Source organism: Mixophyes fleayi, chromosome 10, assembly GCF_038048845.1.
Source record: "Mixophyes fleayi isolate aMixFle1 chromosome 10, aMixFle1.hap1, whole genome shotgun sequence".
In the NCBI taxonomy this organism is placed as follows: Eukaryota; Metazoa; Chordata; class Amphibia; order Anura; family Limnodynastidae; genus Mixophyes; species Mixophyes fleayi.
The window spans coordinates 69,434,612-69,455,555 of NC_134411.1; the positions used below are offsets into that span (position 1 = coordinate 69,434,612).

At 39.7% G+C, this 20,944-nt stretch overlaps 1 protein-coding gene across 1 annotated transcript in view; it reads right to left on the reverse strand.

The window, feature by feature from the left end:
- ZNF423 (zinc finger protein 423) overlaps positions 1–20,944 on the reverse strand; it is a 200,668-nt gene that overhangs the window by 140,134 nt on the left and 39,590 nt on the right. The window contains exon 3 of the mRNA XM_075188844.1: positions 19,924–20,112. Coding sequence (XP_075044945.1) covers positions 19,924–20,112 — 189 coding nt within the window. The remainder of the gene's footprint in view (positions 1–19,923; positions 20,113–20,944) is intronic.

Below are 20,944 nucleotides of genomic sequence, written 5' to 3' on the forward strand. Positions count from 1 at the left end.
AATATATCATGTTCAAGTTCACCAAGTTGGGAAACCAGCTCAAGCATGAAATAAGGTTTAGGGAATCTTACGTCCATTATCACACTGTGTGCAGTCATGTGAAAACAAAGTGCCCCCTCTTTCAAATTTTAAAAAATGGGGACATAATTAGCAATCATCTAGTCCTCACCAAGTTGTAAAATTTGGCAAATCTAATCTCAGCTAACAAATAATCCTTAACAGACTTTACTTTTCTTTTTTTAAATAATGGCAATGTGAAGAAACCATGCGTGAAAAAGTAAGTACACCTTTACCGCTTCCATATCAATACAGAAGGTAATTTGAGCCAGGTGCTGCTAATCAAGGGCACATCATTATTTAATCATCAGGAAGTGCTACCATCTCCATATAGAAGCAGATCCCTTGGCAGTTCAGCCTGGAACACTCAAGGTGCATGTTAACACCATGCCAAGGAGAAAGAAAAGATATACAATGATCTCAGAAGCAATTGTTGCTGTTCATTAGTCTGGAAAAGGTTAGAAGGCCATTTCCAAACAATTTGAAGTCCGTCCATCTGCAGTGAGAAAGATTATTTACAAATGGAAATCTATGGCATCAGTTGTCCATCTTTCCAGGAGTGGCCATCCCAGAAAATCTGATAGTATGGTGCCCCTAGCAAAGAACCCAAAAGCTGCATCCAGAGGTCTACAGGCCTTTGCAAACATTGCAAATGTTAAGTTCATGAAAGTAAATTATTATTATTCATTTTTATTTATAGGGCGCCACAAAGTATCCGTAGCGCCGTACAAGGACAAACAATGGCACAGTACAAGGTGAAACAGCACAGAACAAGTAACAGTAAGCACTATAACTCTGTTGGCTCAGTCACAGCAAGAAAGAGAGGGAGGGGAAAAGTGAGTACGGGCATGTAACTATGGCCCAAGAGGGTGGGCACGGATGACAGGTAAAGAGTCACTGAGGGGAGCGGAGAGAAGCGAGAGGAGACAGAGGGCAGAGGGTTAGAGAGGAGATGAACTGAGTAGCTGGAGAGTGCAGTTAAAAGTGATGGAAACAAGAGGTAGGAGAGCCCTGCTCAAAGGAGCATACAATCTAAAGGGAGGGGAAGACAGACAGACACATGGATGAGATGGGAGAGACGGAGTCGAGGAAGGGGGAGAAGGGAATGAGAAAGAGAGGTAGCCGACCAGTGGGAGTTTAGGAATGAGACTGGAAGGCTTTTAGGAAAAGGTGGGTTTTTAATGTTCGTTTGAAAGAGGACAGATTAGGGGAAGTTCTGATGGAGCGGGGGAGCTTGTCCCAATGGAGGGGAGCGGCGCGGGAGAAGTCTTGGATACATGCGTGAGAGGAGGTAATTGAAATCACAATTATAGCTTAGGCTTACCAAGTTGCATGTGAACGACATAAAAGCCTTCTGGAAGTACGTCACCTGACAGATGCACTAAATTGAAGTTGTTTGGTCTTAATACACAAGGTCATGTGCATTGGGGGAAAAAAGCAACACAGCATATCAGCACAAGAACCTCAACCGGCAAGTACGGTGGTGGAGGGGTGATTATTTTGTGTTGATCTGCTGCCAAAGGACCGGCACCCTCACATATACAAGTCCACCATGAACTGCTCTATACAACAGAATATTCTAGAGGAAAATGTGAGGCCATCTGTCTGAGGCTGCCAAAACCTAATTGTGCAACAGGACAATGATCCTAAGCACACAAGTAAATCTATAACTGAATGGCTGAAAAAGAAAAGAATCAAGGTTTTAGAATGGCCAAGTCAAATTCCAAACCCAGACCCCATTGACATACTGTGACGAGACCTCCAGAGAGCGTTGCTTGTACAAATGCTCTCACAAAAACAATTAACTGAAGTAGTGTTTTAAGGAGGAGTGGGACCAAATTCCTCAAATATGATGCAAGACTGATAAACACAAAAAATTTATTCATTCCAGTTACTGCTAATTAGTCTCATCAGTAAATAATGATAAAGTAACATCCGTTATGTTATTTGTGGCATGAGATTAGATTTATCAAATCTTAGATGAGGACTAGATGATAGTTAATTATGTCCCGCTATATAAAAACAAAGATTTGAAACAGGCCGTACATTTTTACGTGACTGTATGTAGTTGATAAATGTCTTGCCTATCAGCCGACTATGGCTCAAATTGCAACTTTAATTCAGATATGTTATAGTGCTACTCAACTAATAATATTCTATTAATATGACATACATGAAAATTAAGAAAAAAGTTAGTGAAAAACATCAGGATAAATTCCTGTCCCTTTTCCATGGTTATGCAAATTACATCATGAATGTGATAAGAACTTGTGAGCTCTTTGGTTCACAACAGTTTATGTCTAAAGGCAAAGGCTTGTTTTTGGTAACAACATGCAAACGGCAAATGTGCAGTAACCCATAGCAACCAAATTCACTTTGATCTAGTGCACTCATGGGCAACAAGCGGCCTGACGAGCCCCCAGCCCAAAGCCACCACTCTGACATATTCTCTGATTTATGTCAGAGAAGAGAATAAGACTGAATGGGTGCAGCAGCTTCTGTATCACATGATGACCTACTCTGCACAATGCAGGGAGGTCATGCAGCACATCAGAGGAGGAGGAGGCGCAGTGTATTTTGCACCACGTGGTCTACCTCTTACCACTGAAGTCTCTGAAATAAAGGTAAGTAATTTTCAGCCTGTAATTAGGTGGTGGCATGTTGAGCAGTTTTGGAGTACATAAGACACGTGAAGGGTCGTGGGGGTATGTTATGGCAAATGGGAGGTGCGAATGGCATTTTATGGCAAGTAGGGGTCCGACAGCATGAAGGTGGAAAATTAGAGCAAGCGTGTTTGCTTGAGTTTCCTCCGGGTGCTCTGGTTTCCTCCCACACTGCAAAAACATACTGGTAGGTAAATTGGCTGCTATTAAATTGACGTGTGTGTGTGTGTTATGGAATTTAAACTGTAAGCTCCAATGGGGCAGGGACTGATGTAAGTTCTCTGTACAGCACTGCGGAATTAGTGGCGCTATATAAATAAGTGATGATGACGACACAAAGGGCATGTGGTTGAATTTTGGGACGAGTGATGTGTTTTTTTTTTTCCCATTTCTGAAATTAAGGATAACATGCAGCCCTTTTGATGTATATCAGATTGTCATTCACTAAGCTAGAGCACGTTGAGAGCAAATGTCCAACTAGTTTCTATGGGTTACTGCATATTTGCACTTTGTTCGTAAATAGTCCACAGTGTCTTTGAAACAATCAGCTTCCAGTAATACAGGTCTGACTATGCAAAGCCAAGCTAAGAGTAAATAGTTACTGCTGCAATTAGATGGAGTGTGTGCAAAATCCGTCAAACATCATGTATCTACAATTAACAGCAATCATCGATGTGATCGTCTTTATCACTATATGGGATTCTTAGTCATTAAGCTTAAAAGCTGAAACCAGTTAACAGATCAAGTTTGTGGCGTTCGAGTCTGTTTTCCCAGCACTATCACAAGCCAAGTAATAAATTACTTCTATTCTTAAACGCTCGATGAAAAGGGGAAACTTTCCCCAAACCACTTGGAACATTTCAATGTTAGGCAGCTATGGGGACAGTTTTCTAAGGGAAGAGTTCATCAACCATCTCAGACACTGCACATAGTTACGACTTAGAACAAGGCAGAGACAAAAGTGGTACAAACAAACTCATTAATACACAAGCAGTATTTGGTGGTCTTAGATTGTCGGTCACTCTCTGCAGAGTTTATTACCAACCATAAAACACATTTATGGACAAATAATTTGGATAAATAAAAACGCTATTAACCGACAATTTATGTGATGTGAAAATCACTGAAAACCTCTTTTTTTTCCCCTTCTTTTAATGGCACTGAAAATCACTGAGGAATTGTACTGCTAATTACCTAGGAAGAAAAGTGTACAACACCAGAATAAGCACTAACCCGGGACGAGAAAGCATTTCTGCTGCAGGAAAGCATTCACTTATAGGGTAGTATGATGGCTTAGTGGTTAACACTTCTGCCTCACAGAGCTGGACTCATGAGTTTGATTCCTGACCATGGCCTTTATCTGTGTGGAGTTTGTATGTTCTCCCCATGTTTTCATGGGTTTCCTCCTGGTGCTCCGGTTTCCTACCACAATCCAAAAAACATACCAGTAGGTTAATTGGATGCTATCAAATTGACCCCAGTCTCTGTGTGTTTTAGGGAATTTAGACTATAAGCTCTATTGAGGCAGAGACTGATGTGAGTGTGTTCTCTGCACAGCGCTGCAGAATTAGTGGCGCTATATAAATAAATGATGATTGGAGCTAGTGAATGGGTCACATGCTGGCTTTTATCTTTATAAATACAGGACTATGTGAGAACATACAGAGGCACAGTGTTCCATCTTCGGAGCAGATTGGCACCACATGTAATATTTAGCATGCAGCTCTCCTAAATAGTGGAGCAGAGGATTTTGACGCACCGAGGAGAGTAGAGTGTGACGCATGCACCCACAACTCATCCTTTATCTCTCTTTAACCCCCTTCAGTGTTAAAGAAGAGTGGAACATCCTCACTATAAACCGCAAAAGTTCTAAGAGTTTTGCCATACCCTCTTGACTGTATTTCATATCTGCATATATGGACAAAACACCCCGGTACAAGGGAAATAGAGATGGGCATGAGCAAAGGTTGGGGAGATGCAGCATTTTGGTGGGTTTCAAACAACATACATTTTGCATCACATTTATGTATTACGGCATGAGTGCCCAACACCCCTGGAAAATGATCCATGCTTGCCCTGGCCACCAGTACATTAGAACAAATCGTGTTCTAATGATTGGAGAGGCAAGGATCACATCTCTTCTGCCTTTTAAGGGCCAACCTCTCAAGGATTAAGTCACAATGACATCACCAGGTTTCCACGGAAACTCCAATGTGCAACCACTCTTCACTTACTGAGGATAAGAGCACTTATATGGAGCGCTGTGTTTTAAACAGCTGTGTGCCCTGGAACCAAATGAAACACAAGTAACACAACTGGAACCAAAGGCTGCCAGTGACAACCCGATTCCAGTCAAAGCATAACTGAGCCATTACCACCTCTGCTGTAACCATGTTCCAGGTATATGATGTCAAAGTAGGATTCCAACATGAAAATACACTAAATTTCCATCAATTAACAGATTGGTATTACCACATCAAGCATTTCAGCAATTTTGTAGATAAAAGCTGAAACGCCTAAACTGTTTAAATACTCTAAAATCTTTCTGCTAACAGAAAACAAAACACCCATGAAAACAAGGAAGCCTCATTACACAAGATCACAGTTAAAGAGGGATAGATGTAAATATAAGAGAATCCAGCTTCACCAGAGAGCGCAGAATGAGTCACTCTCCAAAACAGTATAGAAAACTTCACAGCAGAGTGCGTGATCTGGATGAGAGAGCAGGAGTGGAGCAGAGAGCACACAAAGACTCATGCAAAGCAAATCGCTGTCATAATAAGTAGCATCAGATACACAGCCCTCCCTAACCTTGCTTCTTTTACATTCTTACTTTTTTTATTGTTTGTGTGTCCCCCGACATGAAATCCTTTGCCCAAAAGCAGGGCACATGCTTTTTTATCTCCTGCCGCAGGATGCGCACTGAGCAACCTAAACTCCTAGGACATTTGGGCTGAAAATTAGAAGGAAAAATAATTGCTTGGGAGAACAATCCTGCTCTGCTACTTTGATTCAATCAATTACCTTTATCTTCTGTTCCAGCTTTCGCTGCTCTCCCCCGAACCAGTTGTGTTAAACTTTACTTTGCCGTCAGATATCTGGCTGGGACAAGCGGCCACCACTCTTCTCTTGCCGCGGCCCTTATCACTTGTTCCCAGTCGGTGCTGGCCCACCACAGCCTTTCAGCCCTTCCGTTTTATCTGTTCACACAGACTTCGGCCTGGCAAAGCTACCAGCCAAGCGTCTGCTGAGCAATCCCTGGAAAACAGTGCTGCATTGCTCCCACAATCCACTGGGAGTCAGTTACTCGGAGATGGCTTTCCCAATATGCACCATGTCCGAGCAAACGACTCACCATTTCCTCCCGTCCCTCCTTTATTAAAAAAGTAATTGTGACAGAAGCATATTGAACAAAACCACAGATTTAGATTAATAAAGCATTTGTTGATTCTACAGAAACTTTGCAAGCCCTGAAGAATTCCATGGGAGACACTGAGAAGCTCCAGTAATTTTCTGTTAAATTATCATTCTTGTAAAACCCTTCCCTGGACTCATGTCCCACAGGGTTCAGCTGTCACACTGACAGGCTGAAATCAATGTGCACTCACCTATTGACATTTTTACATACTTTTTGGATTTAGTATCCTGCCCAAAACACAATCAAATCTTCTGCCAAGCAAATAACAGGCACTTAGCTGGTCTACTATTAGAGGTACAAAGGAAAAAATGCAAGCACCCAAGGGAGGCAGGAGAGACGGCGGTGACGTCAGGGGTAATTGGGTGTCTGAGAGAGACTGCCAGCGGCTGGCCTGGCCCCCCCGGGGAACGCACACTGAGCCAAGCTGCAACTCTAATAAAGGAAAGCACATTCTAGAAAGGACATTATGCTACACAGAGGCTTTGGCGAGACTAAATATATCAGCAGCATAAGTATGTACTTGTACAGCTACATGAGGATCTATTATACATATAAAGACGTTAATATCGGTACATGTGTACACATAAACAAACACATATACACACACACTCGCATTCACATACACACAGAATACTGTGTGAACTTGCTGCTCACACATCTGTTTTTAGTTACAATCCTGAGTGGGTTCTTCCAAGTGGGTTTTTAAAAGTGTGCACTGCTGTCTCCTTACTACACGCACACAGCCAGTCAATAAACATGGTTTGGTGAGCTGGAGCGAGAAGAAGGGGGGGGCAGAGGGTGTTTAAACTTTTAAAGTTTAACCATTAAAATATATAAACCTTTTACGCTGCTAAACATTTGTAAAGTAATGAGGGGGCCAAGTAGAAATTAATAATGTGGAATTCATTCTATTGTATTGTGAACATGAAGTTCTTATGAAATGTACCTATAGGTAACCTATAAGTCATCTAACACAGTCTACTATCATCATCATTTATATAGCGCCACTAATTCCGCAGCGCTGTACAGAGAACTCACATCAGTCCCTGCCCCATTGGGGCTTACAGTATAAATTAACTAACATACACACACAGACTAGGATCAATCTTGATAGCAGCCAATTAACATACTAATATGTTTTTAGAGTGTGGGAGGAAACCGGAACACTAGGAGGAAACCCACGCAAACACGGGGAGAACATACAAACTCCACACAGATAAGGCCATGGTCGGGAATTGAACTCATGACCCCAGTGCTGTAAGCCAGAAGTGCTAACCACTAAGCCACCGTGTTGGTCTATGAAAAAAATTCCCAGAAGTCAGTGAGAAATGTATTTGGACTGCATGGGCAGAGTTTTTGTTTGTTTGGTTTAAACCAATGTCCTATGTTAGAAGCAATGGAAGACCATTGTGATCACTAATGTTTTGGATACTCAGATCTATTACAGAGACAAACAGAAAATGTACCAAGTGGAATATATGTCCCTCTGCTGCAAGAAACACTGATTTGTATTAGTTATGGAATCCCCCATCTCCTGCAGAAAGTGGGTGTAAAGAGTAAATGTTGGCAGTGACTTGTGCCATGTGTGCAATGAAGCAGTTGAGGACCTCTAACAGTATTTGGGGAAAGTGCTTTTTTTTAAAAAAAAAAAATCGCATATTTCCAGGTCATTCAAATAATTGACCTCTATTTATTTAGTGTCAACTCAATCGGCATAACTGTACAATTAGACAAATTGAATATATAATAATTACGAAATGAACCATAAGGTCCTGCTTGTTCGAGTAATAATCTAATCACCATAGCTGGTCATCGTGATACCTTCCTACTTGTTTACTAAGCTCTTAAAAATGGGGAACGGAACATCCGTTTCAAATTAGTTCTGTTATCGCAGTAGGTGTGGCCTGATTAGTGGTGTACATAGATTGATTGGGTGTACATAGTAGCCTTTTCTTCATCATCCTAATTGTTTTGTCAAGATTAAGATACAAGGCTTTTATGCTTAATACACATACACTTATAATGTTACTAGGCTTGCATCACATAACCATGATCTTCAGTCACAAACTGCACCATAAAAAGGTGAAGCTGCCCTGGATTTATATTTTCACAGGAAAAAGGTGCCATTTCCCTCCGCTGGCATCTTCCATAACAGAACAATGGCATTCTCCCGGGAATAAACTCAATCTATACTGCGGTCTCTGATACCTCATGTGCAATGGAGACAGGAAGGTGCATTGATTCCAGAGCAACAGAGAACACAGCAGCCTAATAATGGAACATTGAACTGCAATATTACCTTTGATTCCAAGCAGCTTTCCGGTTCTGCATCAGAGACGCTAGGTTTCCCCCTCTCATGTTACCAGGCCAACAAAGTGTTAATCTCATCATTCTAGCACAGATTCAGGGCATATGAAACATTCTTATAATATGGCTTTTATCTCCTGAATAAACCAAACAATCTTAATCATCTAGTGGAAAATCTATAAATAGATAAATAACAGGCTGTACATAAATATATATATTTGTCAGTCTTCGTTGGTTTTACAATATACATTTTAGGAGGCAGCTCAAAACACACTGGATTTTGTCCTTTGGCAAATTCTTCTCTTTCAATCTTGCATGAAGGAAAGAGAGAAAGAGAAAAAAATTTCCCTGCAGAGTTTTCCTCCTCTTCCTGGTGTGTATCTGGGACCCTGCCGTGCTCTGGGTAATTTCCAGTTCCTCAGAATTCAGGTATTAATAAAGAACCCATGGGGACATCCAACAATATAACCCTACATTTTCAGGCATTATGAAAGGAAAGCCCCAGGGGTCTGTGGCTCAAATTTCTGAAATGTAGGCATTGTAAAAGGGACCCCAGGGGATCCCTGCAAAAGAAATCTGCTGAATTCAAAGCATTTTCGGAGTCCTGGTGGGAGTCATTACTCCCACTGGAAGCTTTTTACAAAACATGTGTTGCTGACATGTTGACAGATTGCTCAGTGAAGTGTTTAGGTGCATGCACAAGGCAGGGCCTATAGAGACGCTCTGCTCTCTGCCAGCCTGTCTCCAAACACAGGGACTGGTACCATCCATATTTCACAATGGGGAGTGGGGGGGGGGGGGGGAAGAGAGGAGAGAGTGAAAAACTGGGGAGAGAAAGGACAGAGTGAAGAAAGAAAAACTGATGTGGAAAGAAAGGGGGAGCGCAAGAGAGAGGGATCTCGGAGAAAGGAGACAGACGAAAAAAAAAAGAATGAAAAGCAGTCGGTGAGCTGGAAAACCAGGTAGAAGTCAGTGACAGTGGAAGGAGAGTCAATGGAGGGGGGAGCTTTAAAGGTATAAAATAAAAAAGTGGACATTGGGGTGGAGGAGTTTGGGTGGGTGGGAAAGCGATACAGAAGATAATTTCAGGGTCTGGGAAGTACCCAATTGTGCAGAAAAACAGATAGGGGAAGTGACAAAAGATATAAAAAAGGGACATTAAACCATTAAAAATAATAATGGCATTAAACGTGCTGTTGACTTATTTGTACATAACAATCATGCACCTATATAGTCCTAACAGAAACTGCTGCTTGGCTCCCCATACACGAGCTGTGCTGCCCTGGAAGCGGGAGCAGCTGTGACTACACTTGTGTATGTGCCAAGGGCTTTAGTGAAGGAATCTGAAGGAGACTATCTGGCTGATCAGAAGGGGCAAGAGGGGGATGGGGTTATCTGCAAGAACCAAACGCGCACACACACAAATCTCGCTGCTAACCTCATTAACCCTTTTAATCTCTCACCCAAAAGTACCTTCATTTTAACAAGTAAATGACAGCTCAAATTGTTCGACCTATGTACATTCAGTGCTCCATTAATAAACACAGTGTTCCAGTGAGTGTAGCACTCTAAAGAGGGCGACTTACAGTGAAATTATAGTAAAAATGTATGTGTACCTTTGTGCAGCACAGGTGGTGGGGGTAGAAGCAGGAGCACAATATTTCCCTAAAGAGCAGTTGTCAACTGTCCCTAATTTCCAAGGACAGCCCCATGTTTTAAAGATTTGTCCCTTAATATGTTTTGTCGCTGGAACGCTATTTTTTAGTTTTGACAAAGTGCACAATAAAATTCCCCCTTTCACCTTCATATATGTATTTATTACTATTTGTATTATTTGGGCTTTCTAAAGTTAATATTTATTGAATTGAAGTATTAAAAAAAAAAAAAAAAAGTATGTAATGTTCCAAAGTGTCCCTGAAAACTATTTGACAATTACAATAATGGGAAACTACTGGATTATTTTGTTATACTCCGAGTTGAATGGTCAGAGAATGTATTTGGGGACGTGGGTATAAAACATCCCTCATTCTATAACAAAGTTTTCAGAAACCGGGGGGGGTAAAGGAGAGACAGCATCTTAGATAAGAGGATGCATATGTGAAATACAGGGGATCGATGAATACATAGATATTTTTCAGCTATTATCCATTTAACTCGCTGCAGGACAATGCATTAGGGGCATATGTAAAATTACCCTTAGGATACTAAAAGTGTATCAGAAATATTAGGTTTATATTCCCAAACTGCTCGGACATTTGCAGTTGTGCACATTGTAAGACATGAATTCAGAATATTTAATGAATAAAGAATGGTTTTAGTTGTACATGTGCCTTCTTCCAACACAAGCATATTTAAAAGGCCAAAACCACTGCTTAGTCCATCTGGACCCTCGATCAGCAGGCCTGACAGTATTAAGCTCAGAAAAGTGATCTGTGGCTTTAATAAGGAGAAGGGGGCACAGAGGAATTAGCTGCCTAGGTGACGGAGAGAAAGGGAGGGGGGTGCTAGAGAAGGATGGAAATGTATTTGTGGCGCACAGAGCTCAGGGAGTCCAGACAGGAGCCCCCCAACCCCCCCCCCTGGGACATCCAAACACCCAGGGCTTGGATGTTCTCATTTCTAGCAGAGCTAAATACTTAAAGCTGTGCATTCTGATAGACCTGACTAAAGACTGTCGCTGTGCAGACAAAGAAACCATGTAAAGGGTTGGGGCATATCCTGTGTTTATTTGGGGGTAAAGGGAGAATAAAAATAAAGGTGGTTTGAACGGTCAATGTGATTTAGCTTAGTTGAGCATTTATAGGGATTTTATTTTAACCGAAACAAATGCATGATTTTCCTGTATGAAACTAGATAACAAATCTGAACCCCAAGTTCAGATTTGTTAAGAAACCTGAAAGGCTGAAAAACATAAGGGGGCATATTAAATTAGAAGCAAAGTGCCTCCAGAACCGTGGAGAAGGCGCTCCGCACCGATGTAGCATCGCAGATTTCTCTTTACTTCTCATGGGGTGCGAGGAGATATCCGCAATGTTGAGGTACTGTAGTACCTGAACATTACGTGCAGCCGCGATGTTCGGAGGAAATTCCTAGCTAATTGAATGTGCCCCCAAGAAGTGTAACTCGTCAATGTTACATATCATCTACAGAAGCTAAAAAGTGCTCTGTATGACACACATGATTGTACAATGCACATAAGCACTAGGGTTAGATAGGGTCAGAGCCTCATGCTGATAGAAAAAAAATATATATTAGACTTAGCGAGCCAGGTAGTTCTTATCTGCTTTCACTTTCTATGTTTTCATATCATTCAGATATTCCACAAAACAGACTTTTCGTTTGTAAGCTCCAGCCACAAATCAGCTTCTATCGCTTGTACAGGGAACAAATAATTGCAATAAAGCGCTGTTCCTTTTAAGGCCGGAGAGATTTCAGCGCCTGGTACACCAGAGCGCTGATAACAGAGCGAGATGTTGTATCCAGAGATGGTCGGTAGATATTGTGTTCTATTAGCTGCAGCAGGCTTTATCGTGTATCTACACAGAAGAGACTTGTTATATGCAGAAACTAAAAAGGTGCTTCCACACTCTGGGAAGTCGCTAAGGACAAAGATTTTGTAAGCACAACACTTAACCCATGTGCAGCAGCATACTACACTTGCCACAGAAAGGCAAGGAGAACAAAGCAACGTTTCATACAATAGGTCTATAAAAAAAATGTTCTCAGCAGTTTGGAAATGTGGTGCTGGGTGTCGCTAACAGAACAAAAACAGGGTAATAAAGGTGAGCCCCTATTTGCTTCTTTTATTTTCCATGGTGGAAAATTTACCACGCGCCCTCGATATCCATGTGTGGCACCCGTGTACCTCAATGACCCAGAGCACTTCAACAATCAATTGAAAGAGTGGGCGGACAAATAAACACCCACCTTAAGTAAAGATCTAAATATTGGGGAAAGTTTTTTTTCAAATGAATACCTGGTTCAAAAAGAGACGATAGAAGCTTGTTTAATGCAGGAAGAATATGAAGAAAATCCAAGTTATAAAAGGTGCTCAGTACAGTATGTAGCCCTAGGAAAACACATCCCATTTTTGTTTAAGTGCTCAAAACATATATACTATCTATCTATACCTCTCTCACTACAGACAGCTACCAAAGGGTCTATCACATGTTCAAAAACCAACAACCAAATTGGTCCTGGATCCCTTCCTGGGGCCGAGGGATTTCCTTTCCCTGCTGTTTTAGTCTCCATCCAGCTGCAGTTTAACAAAAACAGGGATACTAGTGTACAATTCAGAATGTAAGATGGAAAAAACTAATAATCAGGGCAGGCACTGACTGGGGTTATTTTAGAACATGTCTCTGGTCTGTATAAACTATTATTGCATACCTCAATATAATAACGGAAGCAGAAGCACTTTGGAGCAAACGGTTTGTATATTTATTTTTTATTTTTTTTATAAGCAGTGTATTATGTCTGATATAATACTACATTTCAATTCATTGTTACCTTGTTATTTAGAAGATAAAAAGATATTTTACATTTACTTACAAGATTAAAATCCTCGATGACATCTGAAATCTCATTGACACATGCCAGTTTGTTTGTTTTTTATTTACGCGTGTTAAAAACTATAGAATATATGTGATGTTAAATACTTTCATGTTTCAAAAAAAGACAAAAGTATTATAGGAGTGATACCTTTATTGGCTAACCAAAATACATTTTTATATTTGCTAGATTTCAGAGCAGAGAGTCTCCTTCATCAGGAGAGTTTACAAATGAATGACTGAGGAAAAGGCACAACATTTAAGAGATGACACCAAAGTATTTAACATCACATAGATTATTCTGGCTAACATGGAACTGCAATAATAAATAGAAAAAATAAAAAAAATTCTCTTCTAAAACTATAGAAAATATTCTTACATATCATTCATTAGAAAAGACAAATACATATATTGAACATTTAAAATGGATGTTAAAGTGAGCTGCATTTATAAATGTTCTGTGCTTTTAAAGTTTTGAGGTTTTAATTTAACTAGACCAAGCTAGTTTCCACGCTTTATTTAAAAGGATCGCTGTTTCACTGGAGATAAAAATATATATCTCGCCAAAATCATCACTGTGGCACCTCCCACATCATTTATGTTAATAAATGGAAAATACGGAGAGGAAGTAGCCTCGTTGTGCATAATGAATTATTTACGGCAACCGATGTGAAAATAAACCCGTTTGTAAATAGGTCAACTTTTCCACTTTATTTCAAAACAAAATTCTCACAACTATTGGGACAGCTCACAAAATGGCTGCCTCCCTTGGGAGGGAATTCTCTCACGCTGATATTAGCAAAGCTCAGCCTTCAGGAATCATTTAACAGTTATGAACCCTACAGTTAACACAATCCACTTATTACACAGGACCACTATGTGAATAGCAAAGCTCTAATAAGATAATAAACCGCAATCTATCTAGCCCTATCTATATTATTATGACTCAAATGTTATGCTAAATCCTTCATTTAGGATATGGTTTCAAAGCAGTTTCCATTCGTCCCTTTACCATTCTGCTCTTTTGGCGTTATGACAAGCACCAGAAACTGCAGTGAGCATCATCTGACAACGCTATATGTCCCATAACCCACTGCACTGGCTCATAATAAGCTAGTTCAAGTGAGCCCACAGTGAACTCAAATAATAATATTTGAAAAACTACAACAAGTCAACACCCTTTGCTGTATATATGATTTTCCAATCTGCTAACCAATTACCTCATCATGCGGTCAGAAACACAAGAGAACTATCGGCTCGTCCACAGGAGCATTTTCTCAAGCTGCATTCCAAACTGAACTCGAGAAACCCTCCAGGGAAATAGCATGGCATACAGATCTATAGATCTATGCCGCACAGCCTATGCTGTACACGCCAAGACATTTTTTTTTGCTTGGAGGAGACAGAGAGAAAATGAAGTTGGTCACATTACAGCAGACCTCTGGAAAATGGTGACTGAGCTAAGAGGCCAGCTGCTGGCTAAAAAGTAGCATTGTCCTAGTTCACCAGTAAGTATCCACAGAAAAGTTCTAATTAAATTCACTTGTTTGTGCATATTATCTACCACATCCTTCCCTTCAATAAGATCTGGCCCTTCCCGAAGTATTTTTTGTTTGTTTTTTAGGTCATTGTATTTGTACCAAATTAAGAGGAATTTGTGCCATGTAGTGCATTCAACAAGATTCAAAAGGACAATCCTGGGAATATAAATGTATGACCATTACATAAAACAGAAAAGTGCTGCCAATATGGTTATTACAGTACTAAATCTACTTCCTATTTGCTTAAAAACATCCCATTCACCGAGACCGATCCTATACGGTTCTTGATGCAGTATTAGCAAAGGCTATAGATTTTTGTATCTATCAGAGGATTTGTATCACAAGTCATCCAGAACAGACCAGTCTCTGGTCAAATGCAATGTTCTATATTATGCAACAAATCCAGAATTAGATTTTTATTTTTTTTATATTTCATTTTAATTTTTTTTTAAAATCAAGCTCTATAGAACAGTTTCTTCATGCCCTAATGGGGAACACAAGCTAAAATTAAGCAAAAGAAAGGTTTAGTACCATTTAAAAATTCAACTAAAGCCTTTAAACATACATTTGTCTACAGATGTAGCTTCAGCATACTAAATATAGTACTACTTTGTTGATCATATCCTTACAACTGCTATTTGTTAGATATGTTGTTATTGAAAGTATTAATACAGTTCTACCACGAACGGGGTCAAGAAAAGAGAAGCCCAATTATTATGGCCAGCGGAGACTGGTAACTCACCCTATTATCACCCCCAGGCTCTCTGCTCCACAGACGTGTTATTGCTTCTTGTGTCATAGACTCTGCCACTGTTAAGAGCCATGATTATTACGCCAGTCCTACCCCTGCTATCAGAGGCTCCTAGGGGGGCCAGCCTGCTTTACGTCTCTGCAAAGAGTATTACTTTGCCGCTTGCAGTGGGAGGTGTATCAGTACTGACCCAACGGCACAAATATCTGGCCTACCCCAAAAGTGTAATTTTTTGCAGGATGGGTAGAAACACATAAATGGGGGTACGGAGGGCGTGAGACTTACAGTTCAAGGTCAGTTATTATTATCGTTTATTTGTTCTACAAATGAGGTGTAATAACTTTAACTGCTATTTGTACATCAAAGGATAAGAAAACCAGAATTTGGGAACAAATTAACCCCTTGTAATACAGGGTAAAACACACATTTGAAATGTGCATGCAGGAGGAAACTATATTTCAAAGTGGAAAATGTCAGATCAAGACTGTACATTGATCACATACCAAAATTATCTGTATTGATTACAAAAGTGTGTTTGAATGTAAACCACACATTATATATAAAAAAAAAAAGAAAAAAAAAAAAAAGCTTTCAACTAAAATACAAAGCTAGATATTGAGCTTCTGTCCCAATATGATCTCTGTTCAGCAGAAATAGACTTCTCATAACATAAGTTCGCCAACACAACGGTGAAAATTTATAGGCTTTAAGTTTGTTACTCACTATTGCTAAGAAAACGCCAAGGATATCATAAGATCATCTATGCAATACAGGTGTAGCCAGAGCTTGCACTTCCAGGGCAGGGAGTTAGGATATATAGAGGTAAAAAGACGTTCCCTGCCGCAGGTTTGTATAGGGTCACTGGAACCAATAGGTTCTATACCCATTTCCATGCTTTTACTAGAATTAAGAACAAAAACCGCTAATTAAAGCATACATTTTGTTGCCAGTGGGTAGGCATAAGGTTAAGTAATTAGGATAGCTTAACACCTATCCGTGGCGAGCTGTCTTGTTCTATGTTCACCAGGCATAAGACCAACAAGAACCAACTGCTTTCCAAGGCTTTTGTAGAAGCTTCATGGAAATATGGAGTATTTATAAGTTATTTCTTGATAACTTAAGGAACATGATATGGGTCATTATGGAACTGTGCATACTGATGTTCTATGGCATAAGGTTCACATTTCCATAGGATAGTGTTTGCATGCTGACACCCCCACTCATTAGCACCTCATTCCTATGACCAAATGCACGGCTTCTCCTATATGGAGAACGTATGAATCCGATGGATACAGTCAAATCTGCCCTTGAACTTGGCTAAAAGGCTGAGGATGGGCCAACCCACAATGCTTGAAACATGAGTTTTCCAGGTAATTTGGAGATCCATGCCCAAGATATTCTACATTACATTAACTAATATTAGCCCTGTCTTCTCCACACATTGCCCTTGACATTCTAGTGTTCATTATGTTTAGTAGCGCTCCTCACAGTGAATGTATGAGGAGTCACTTTGTGATCATGTCTGTATGGAAGCACCAACAGTAGCAATTATTTAGTACTCGTTACAATTCTGGTTTTGGGAACATTCTGGATAACCGATTGTACAGATAAGAGGTCTGCTTTTAGCCACAAATGATTGAGATTGCAAGTGAAAATGCAAAGTTACACCTGTTTGATAAAGCATATAACCCGACCAATGGACGTGTTACATTCACATGGACACTCACATTTCTATAGTGCTGTATGATTGAAATAACACATCTCTACAGATAACCCTGATTTTCTTCACAGCCAAATCGCCAATATAAATTCAATATACAACATATAGGGAAAATGTATAATTATCCCTATAAGGCCTCTAATTGTTCAGCAAACAAACATCATTCCAATATCAGTTTCTATGTTTACTAGCTCCAGAAGACCACATACAGGGAAGAACTAGAAGCAGATTAAAGAGTAAACACTAAGACATGTAACATATTGGAATGTTTGTGCATCCAACGGACAGAAGGAAGTGGGTATATTTGTGGTCCTATAGAGGATGCGTTAACAGCCTTGCAAAGTCTGACTACAGCAGGATTTACCTTCTCTTAGTATCCCATTGGAAGCCATTAGCTCTATTTTATTTCAATGCTGTTTTTCGGATTATCAGCACAATTATTCTGTCTATCGATCTGGAGGTCATTTTGGGTGAGTACTTAAATGGTGGCAAAGACTCCTCTGCATTTCAGGTGTGCGGAGGAGCTTGTCCTCCAGGGTCATTTTACTTGGTAAACTTCAGCTGAAGCAATTGCACTATATTGTGGCAACCCAGTCTAAGCAAGAGTAATAAAATCACAGTAAATGGCTGCAATGTCAGTAGTAACAATGCATCATAATAAGGGCTTATTCTACTTTCAGCCAACATACAGATATAAATCTGCTTAACTTTGTGGAAGCATGACTTCCCATTCCCTACTGCAATTGAAGAGACACATTGCTCATTAAAAGTGTACCAAAAATATCCACATTCGTAATGATACAATACATGGGAAAAGAGCCAATCCAGAATTAAAGGAAATCTACAACTAATATATTGTACAATACTATTATTTTGCTTGTAGTCTAATTATGTTCCGCTTCCATAAATAATTGTTTAAAAAAAATGTAGCTTTCTAGATAATTACATTTAGAATGTTTGAGACAAAGTTTGCATTCCTAATGTTTTTAATGTTCTATAAAATGGAACTTGGATCACTATAACTATATCTCCAAGTGTTATGAAGAAACACAACATACCTTATTTATTTAGGAAACCACATTTTTATTTTTTTACCGAAAAAAACACTGGGCAGGGAGGTCAGGGTGATTGGGTTATAAATATGCAATCAGGTATATAATAGCAAGCAAAACGTAACCACAGTTTACACTGTAAATAATGAAAAGGTAGTATTTTCCTTGCAAGCAAAAAAATAAATAAAAACAAATTGCATATGCACCCCTTGCAACGTGATCTTTCCATGTGCAAATGTGGATTTGCTGCAAACTGAAATTGAGGCCACTTATTGTTAAACCATATGGCACAAATATTAAAAATGCATTTTAAAAAAAAAAAATGAAAAAAAAATATTAAAAAACTTGTGCCATGAGGACACCGGAAACTTTTAACTACAGGTCTATGCAATGTTCTCCCCAGAAAATTTTGCCAGCCGGGTGGCATTAAGTAGCCGGGTTGGGGCAATTGTAATACTTTGCGATAATATTGAAAAATGTTGAAGTTATTGCCCACATCTGCCAGGACTGGTCAGACTGGTGGTCAGTGGTCTAACACACACTGCTGGCTGTAGTGCTCACATAGTGCCTGTTCTAATAGGAGAAACAATGGTTTATTATATTATAATAGGAATCTGTTGGGCTCCAAGAGGCGGGTGGCAAGTAAAAACAGCCGGGGGAGCACCAGGGAAATAGGTGCTGGGGAGAACGCTGCTATGTTACAGCAGAATCGGTCCACATGTTGCAGTGCGATAATGAGACGGTACAGAGTGGTAACAACTCCATGTTGAGCTGACAGCCATGTCCCCCAGCTGGATTATTTTGTTTGCAGTCATTTCTCTCCTAAAGTTTTGGGGGTAAATGATGCAGGTATGGAACACTGATGTCCAATAAACATTTTTCTTCATCTCCTTTACACAGTCTACAGTGAATAGTTGTTGCATTTCCTGTGCTTTCAGACTTGATTGGACATGCCACATTCTACTACAAGCGGATGAGTGATGTCATAGAAAGTAGGGGTGTCCTTTCCTGTGTATATTTCTGCCATTTCATAGTATATACAATACGCACAGGAGTTGGACCTTGAAAGGGTTAATCATCTGCATAAATATTTCTGAATAGAATTCATCCTGATATCAGGAGAGAGATTCAGATTGACAATTTAGAGGGGGGGGGGGGTGGAAATACTGTATGCTACATTAAAAAGGTAGGACAACAGTAAGCAGATATATAGGATGTGGTAATAAAACTCCTATTCAAAAAAACTTCCTCAGCCACTATAATATTCTATAGTGCCAGGGCATCAAATTGAGTAAAAGCTTTCTCAGCATGAAAACAAAGCTCCATAGAATGGCACAGAAAGTGGAGAGCTTTTTCTTTCTTAAGAGTTTTATAAACGTTTATTGCAAGTATAAAGGTGCTGAAAACCCTTTACGCCATAATGTTGCTGGTTTCTCTTTGGATACGGATGGAATAAGGGGCAGTGGAATGTTAAGGATACAGGATTAAATATGTGTGAATGGCCTCAGGTTTTAAAGGAAATAAACTATGAATCAAAAGTACTATAATCATGACGTACAATAAAGCCAGAAAGTTCAGATTAAAAAAAACAAAAACAAAAAAAAACACACAAGATGCAAGATTAAATACGGCCCTAGAGTGACGCAAAGCTGTAAGAGTTTTAAAAAAAGAAGAAAAAAAAAAAAAAGGTAATGGATTTTCAACAACTCTTGGGCCTATCCTACCTAAGGTAGAGCAATAAAATGACATTATCTGTAAAAAATGACATGATTAATTCCTTATTCTCGCTTCAGACCCCTACTGCTGCATTGTCCAATTACTCAGCTAACCACCTGTCAGACCTGCAAACTTAGTTTGGGATTACCTCCGAGGCAGTGCTGGGTCCGGTGCTCCGTTAGCTCGGCCAAGGAATCGAAATCCTGCTGGCAGTTAACGCAGGTGTAAATTGACTCGTCCTCCAGGTCCTCTTCCTCGATCCTCTCTTCCTGGCTGGTCACGCTGTTACCATCTTCCAAACCTCGTCCCTCTCTCTCTGCCTCCCTTCCAGGACCACCTGCAGACACAGGAAGAACAGAGTGTAAGTGTTGTCTTTCAGAAAACACCATAATTACTTTTAGATTTTTTTTTTTCTCTCTTTTTTATATCCATCCAACTATAACAGAAAAGTCACTTACTAGACGGCAAGACATTAACCATTTTTATCTCAGCTTCGCGTCAAATTGTAAATCTACAACAGGGCCATGAGAAAGGATATAGAGTGTCCCTGTTCTTTATAGATATCTCTTATAGATAAATAATAAATGAATAAGGAAAATCTCTACTTGGATATAATACCAAGTGTACATATTTGGTTCTCTATACAAGTCTAGCCATGAATCTGCTACTGCAAATTGATGAAGGGAACATAACTACTGAAAATAGAAAGAAAGTTTGCAATACTCAGAATAATCTTTTTGGGAAAGTACAAAAGCAAAGCAACAACCAGAATTTAGGTATTTTGGCTCTTTACCATGAAACAAATTGATTAACCCCAAACAAGTAACTGGCTTCTGTCTACTACAATAATAAAAAGACAGGCAGACTGGGCTGGTGAAAGTGAATGTTTAGTAATTATTATATACACATACTCCTATTAAAATTTGCATACGCCGTGGTAGAATGAATACCACACTACTTGCATAAAATTAAAGCCCAATTGTGCGCAGACCACTGCCATATATACACACATGGCACATTAGACACGGAGGTTACCAGGCAACATCTAGACGTGTTCCTGCATCATACTGTATTACGTCACACAGGGACAATAGTTTAGATGGCGGGTTTGCAAATAAATTAAACTTACCATGAAAAATCCTAAAATTGATTTGTACACTTTGGAAGGA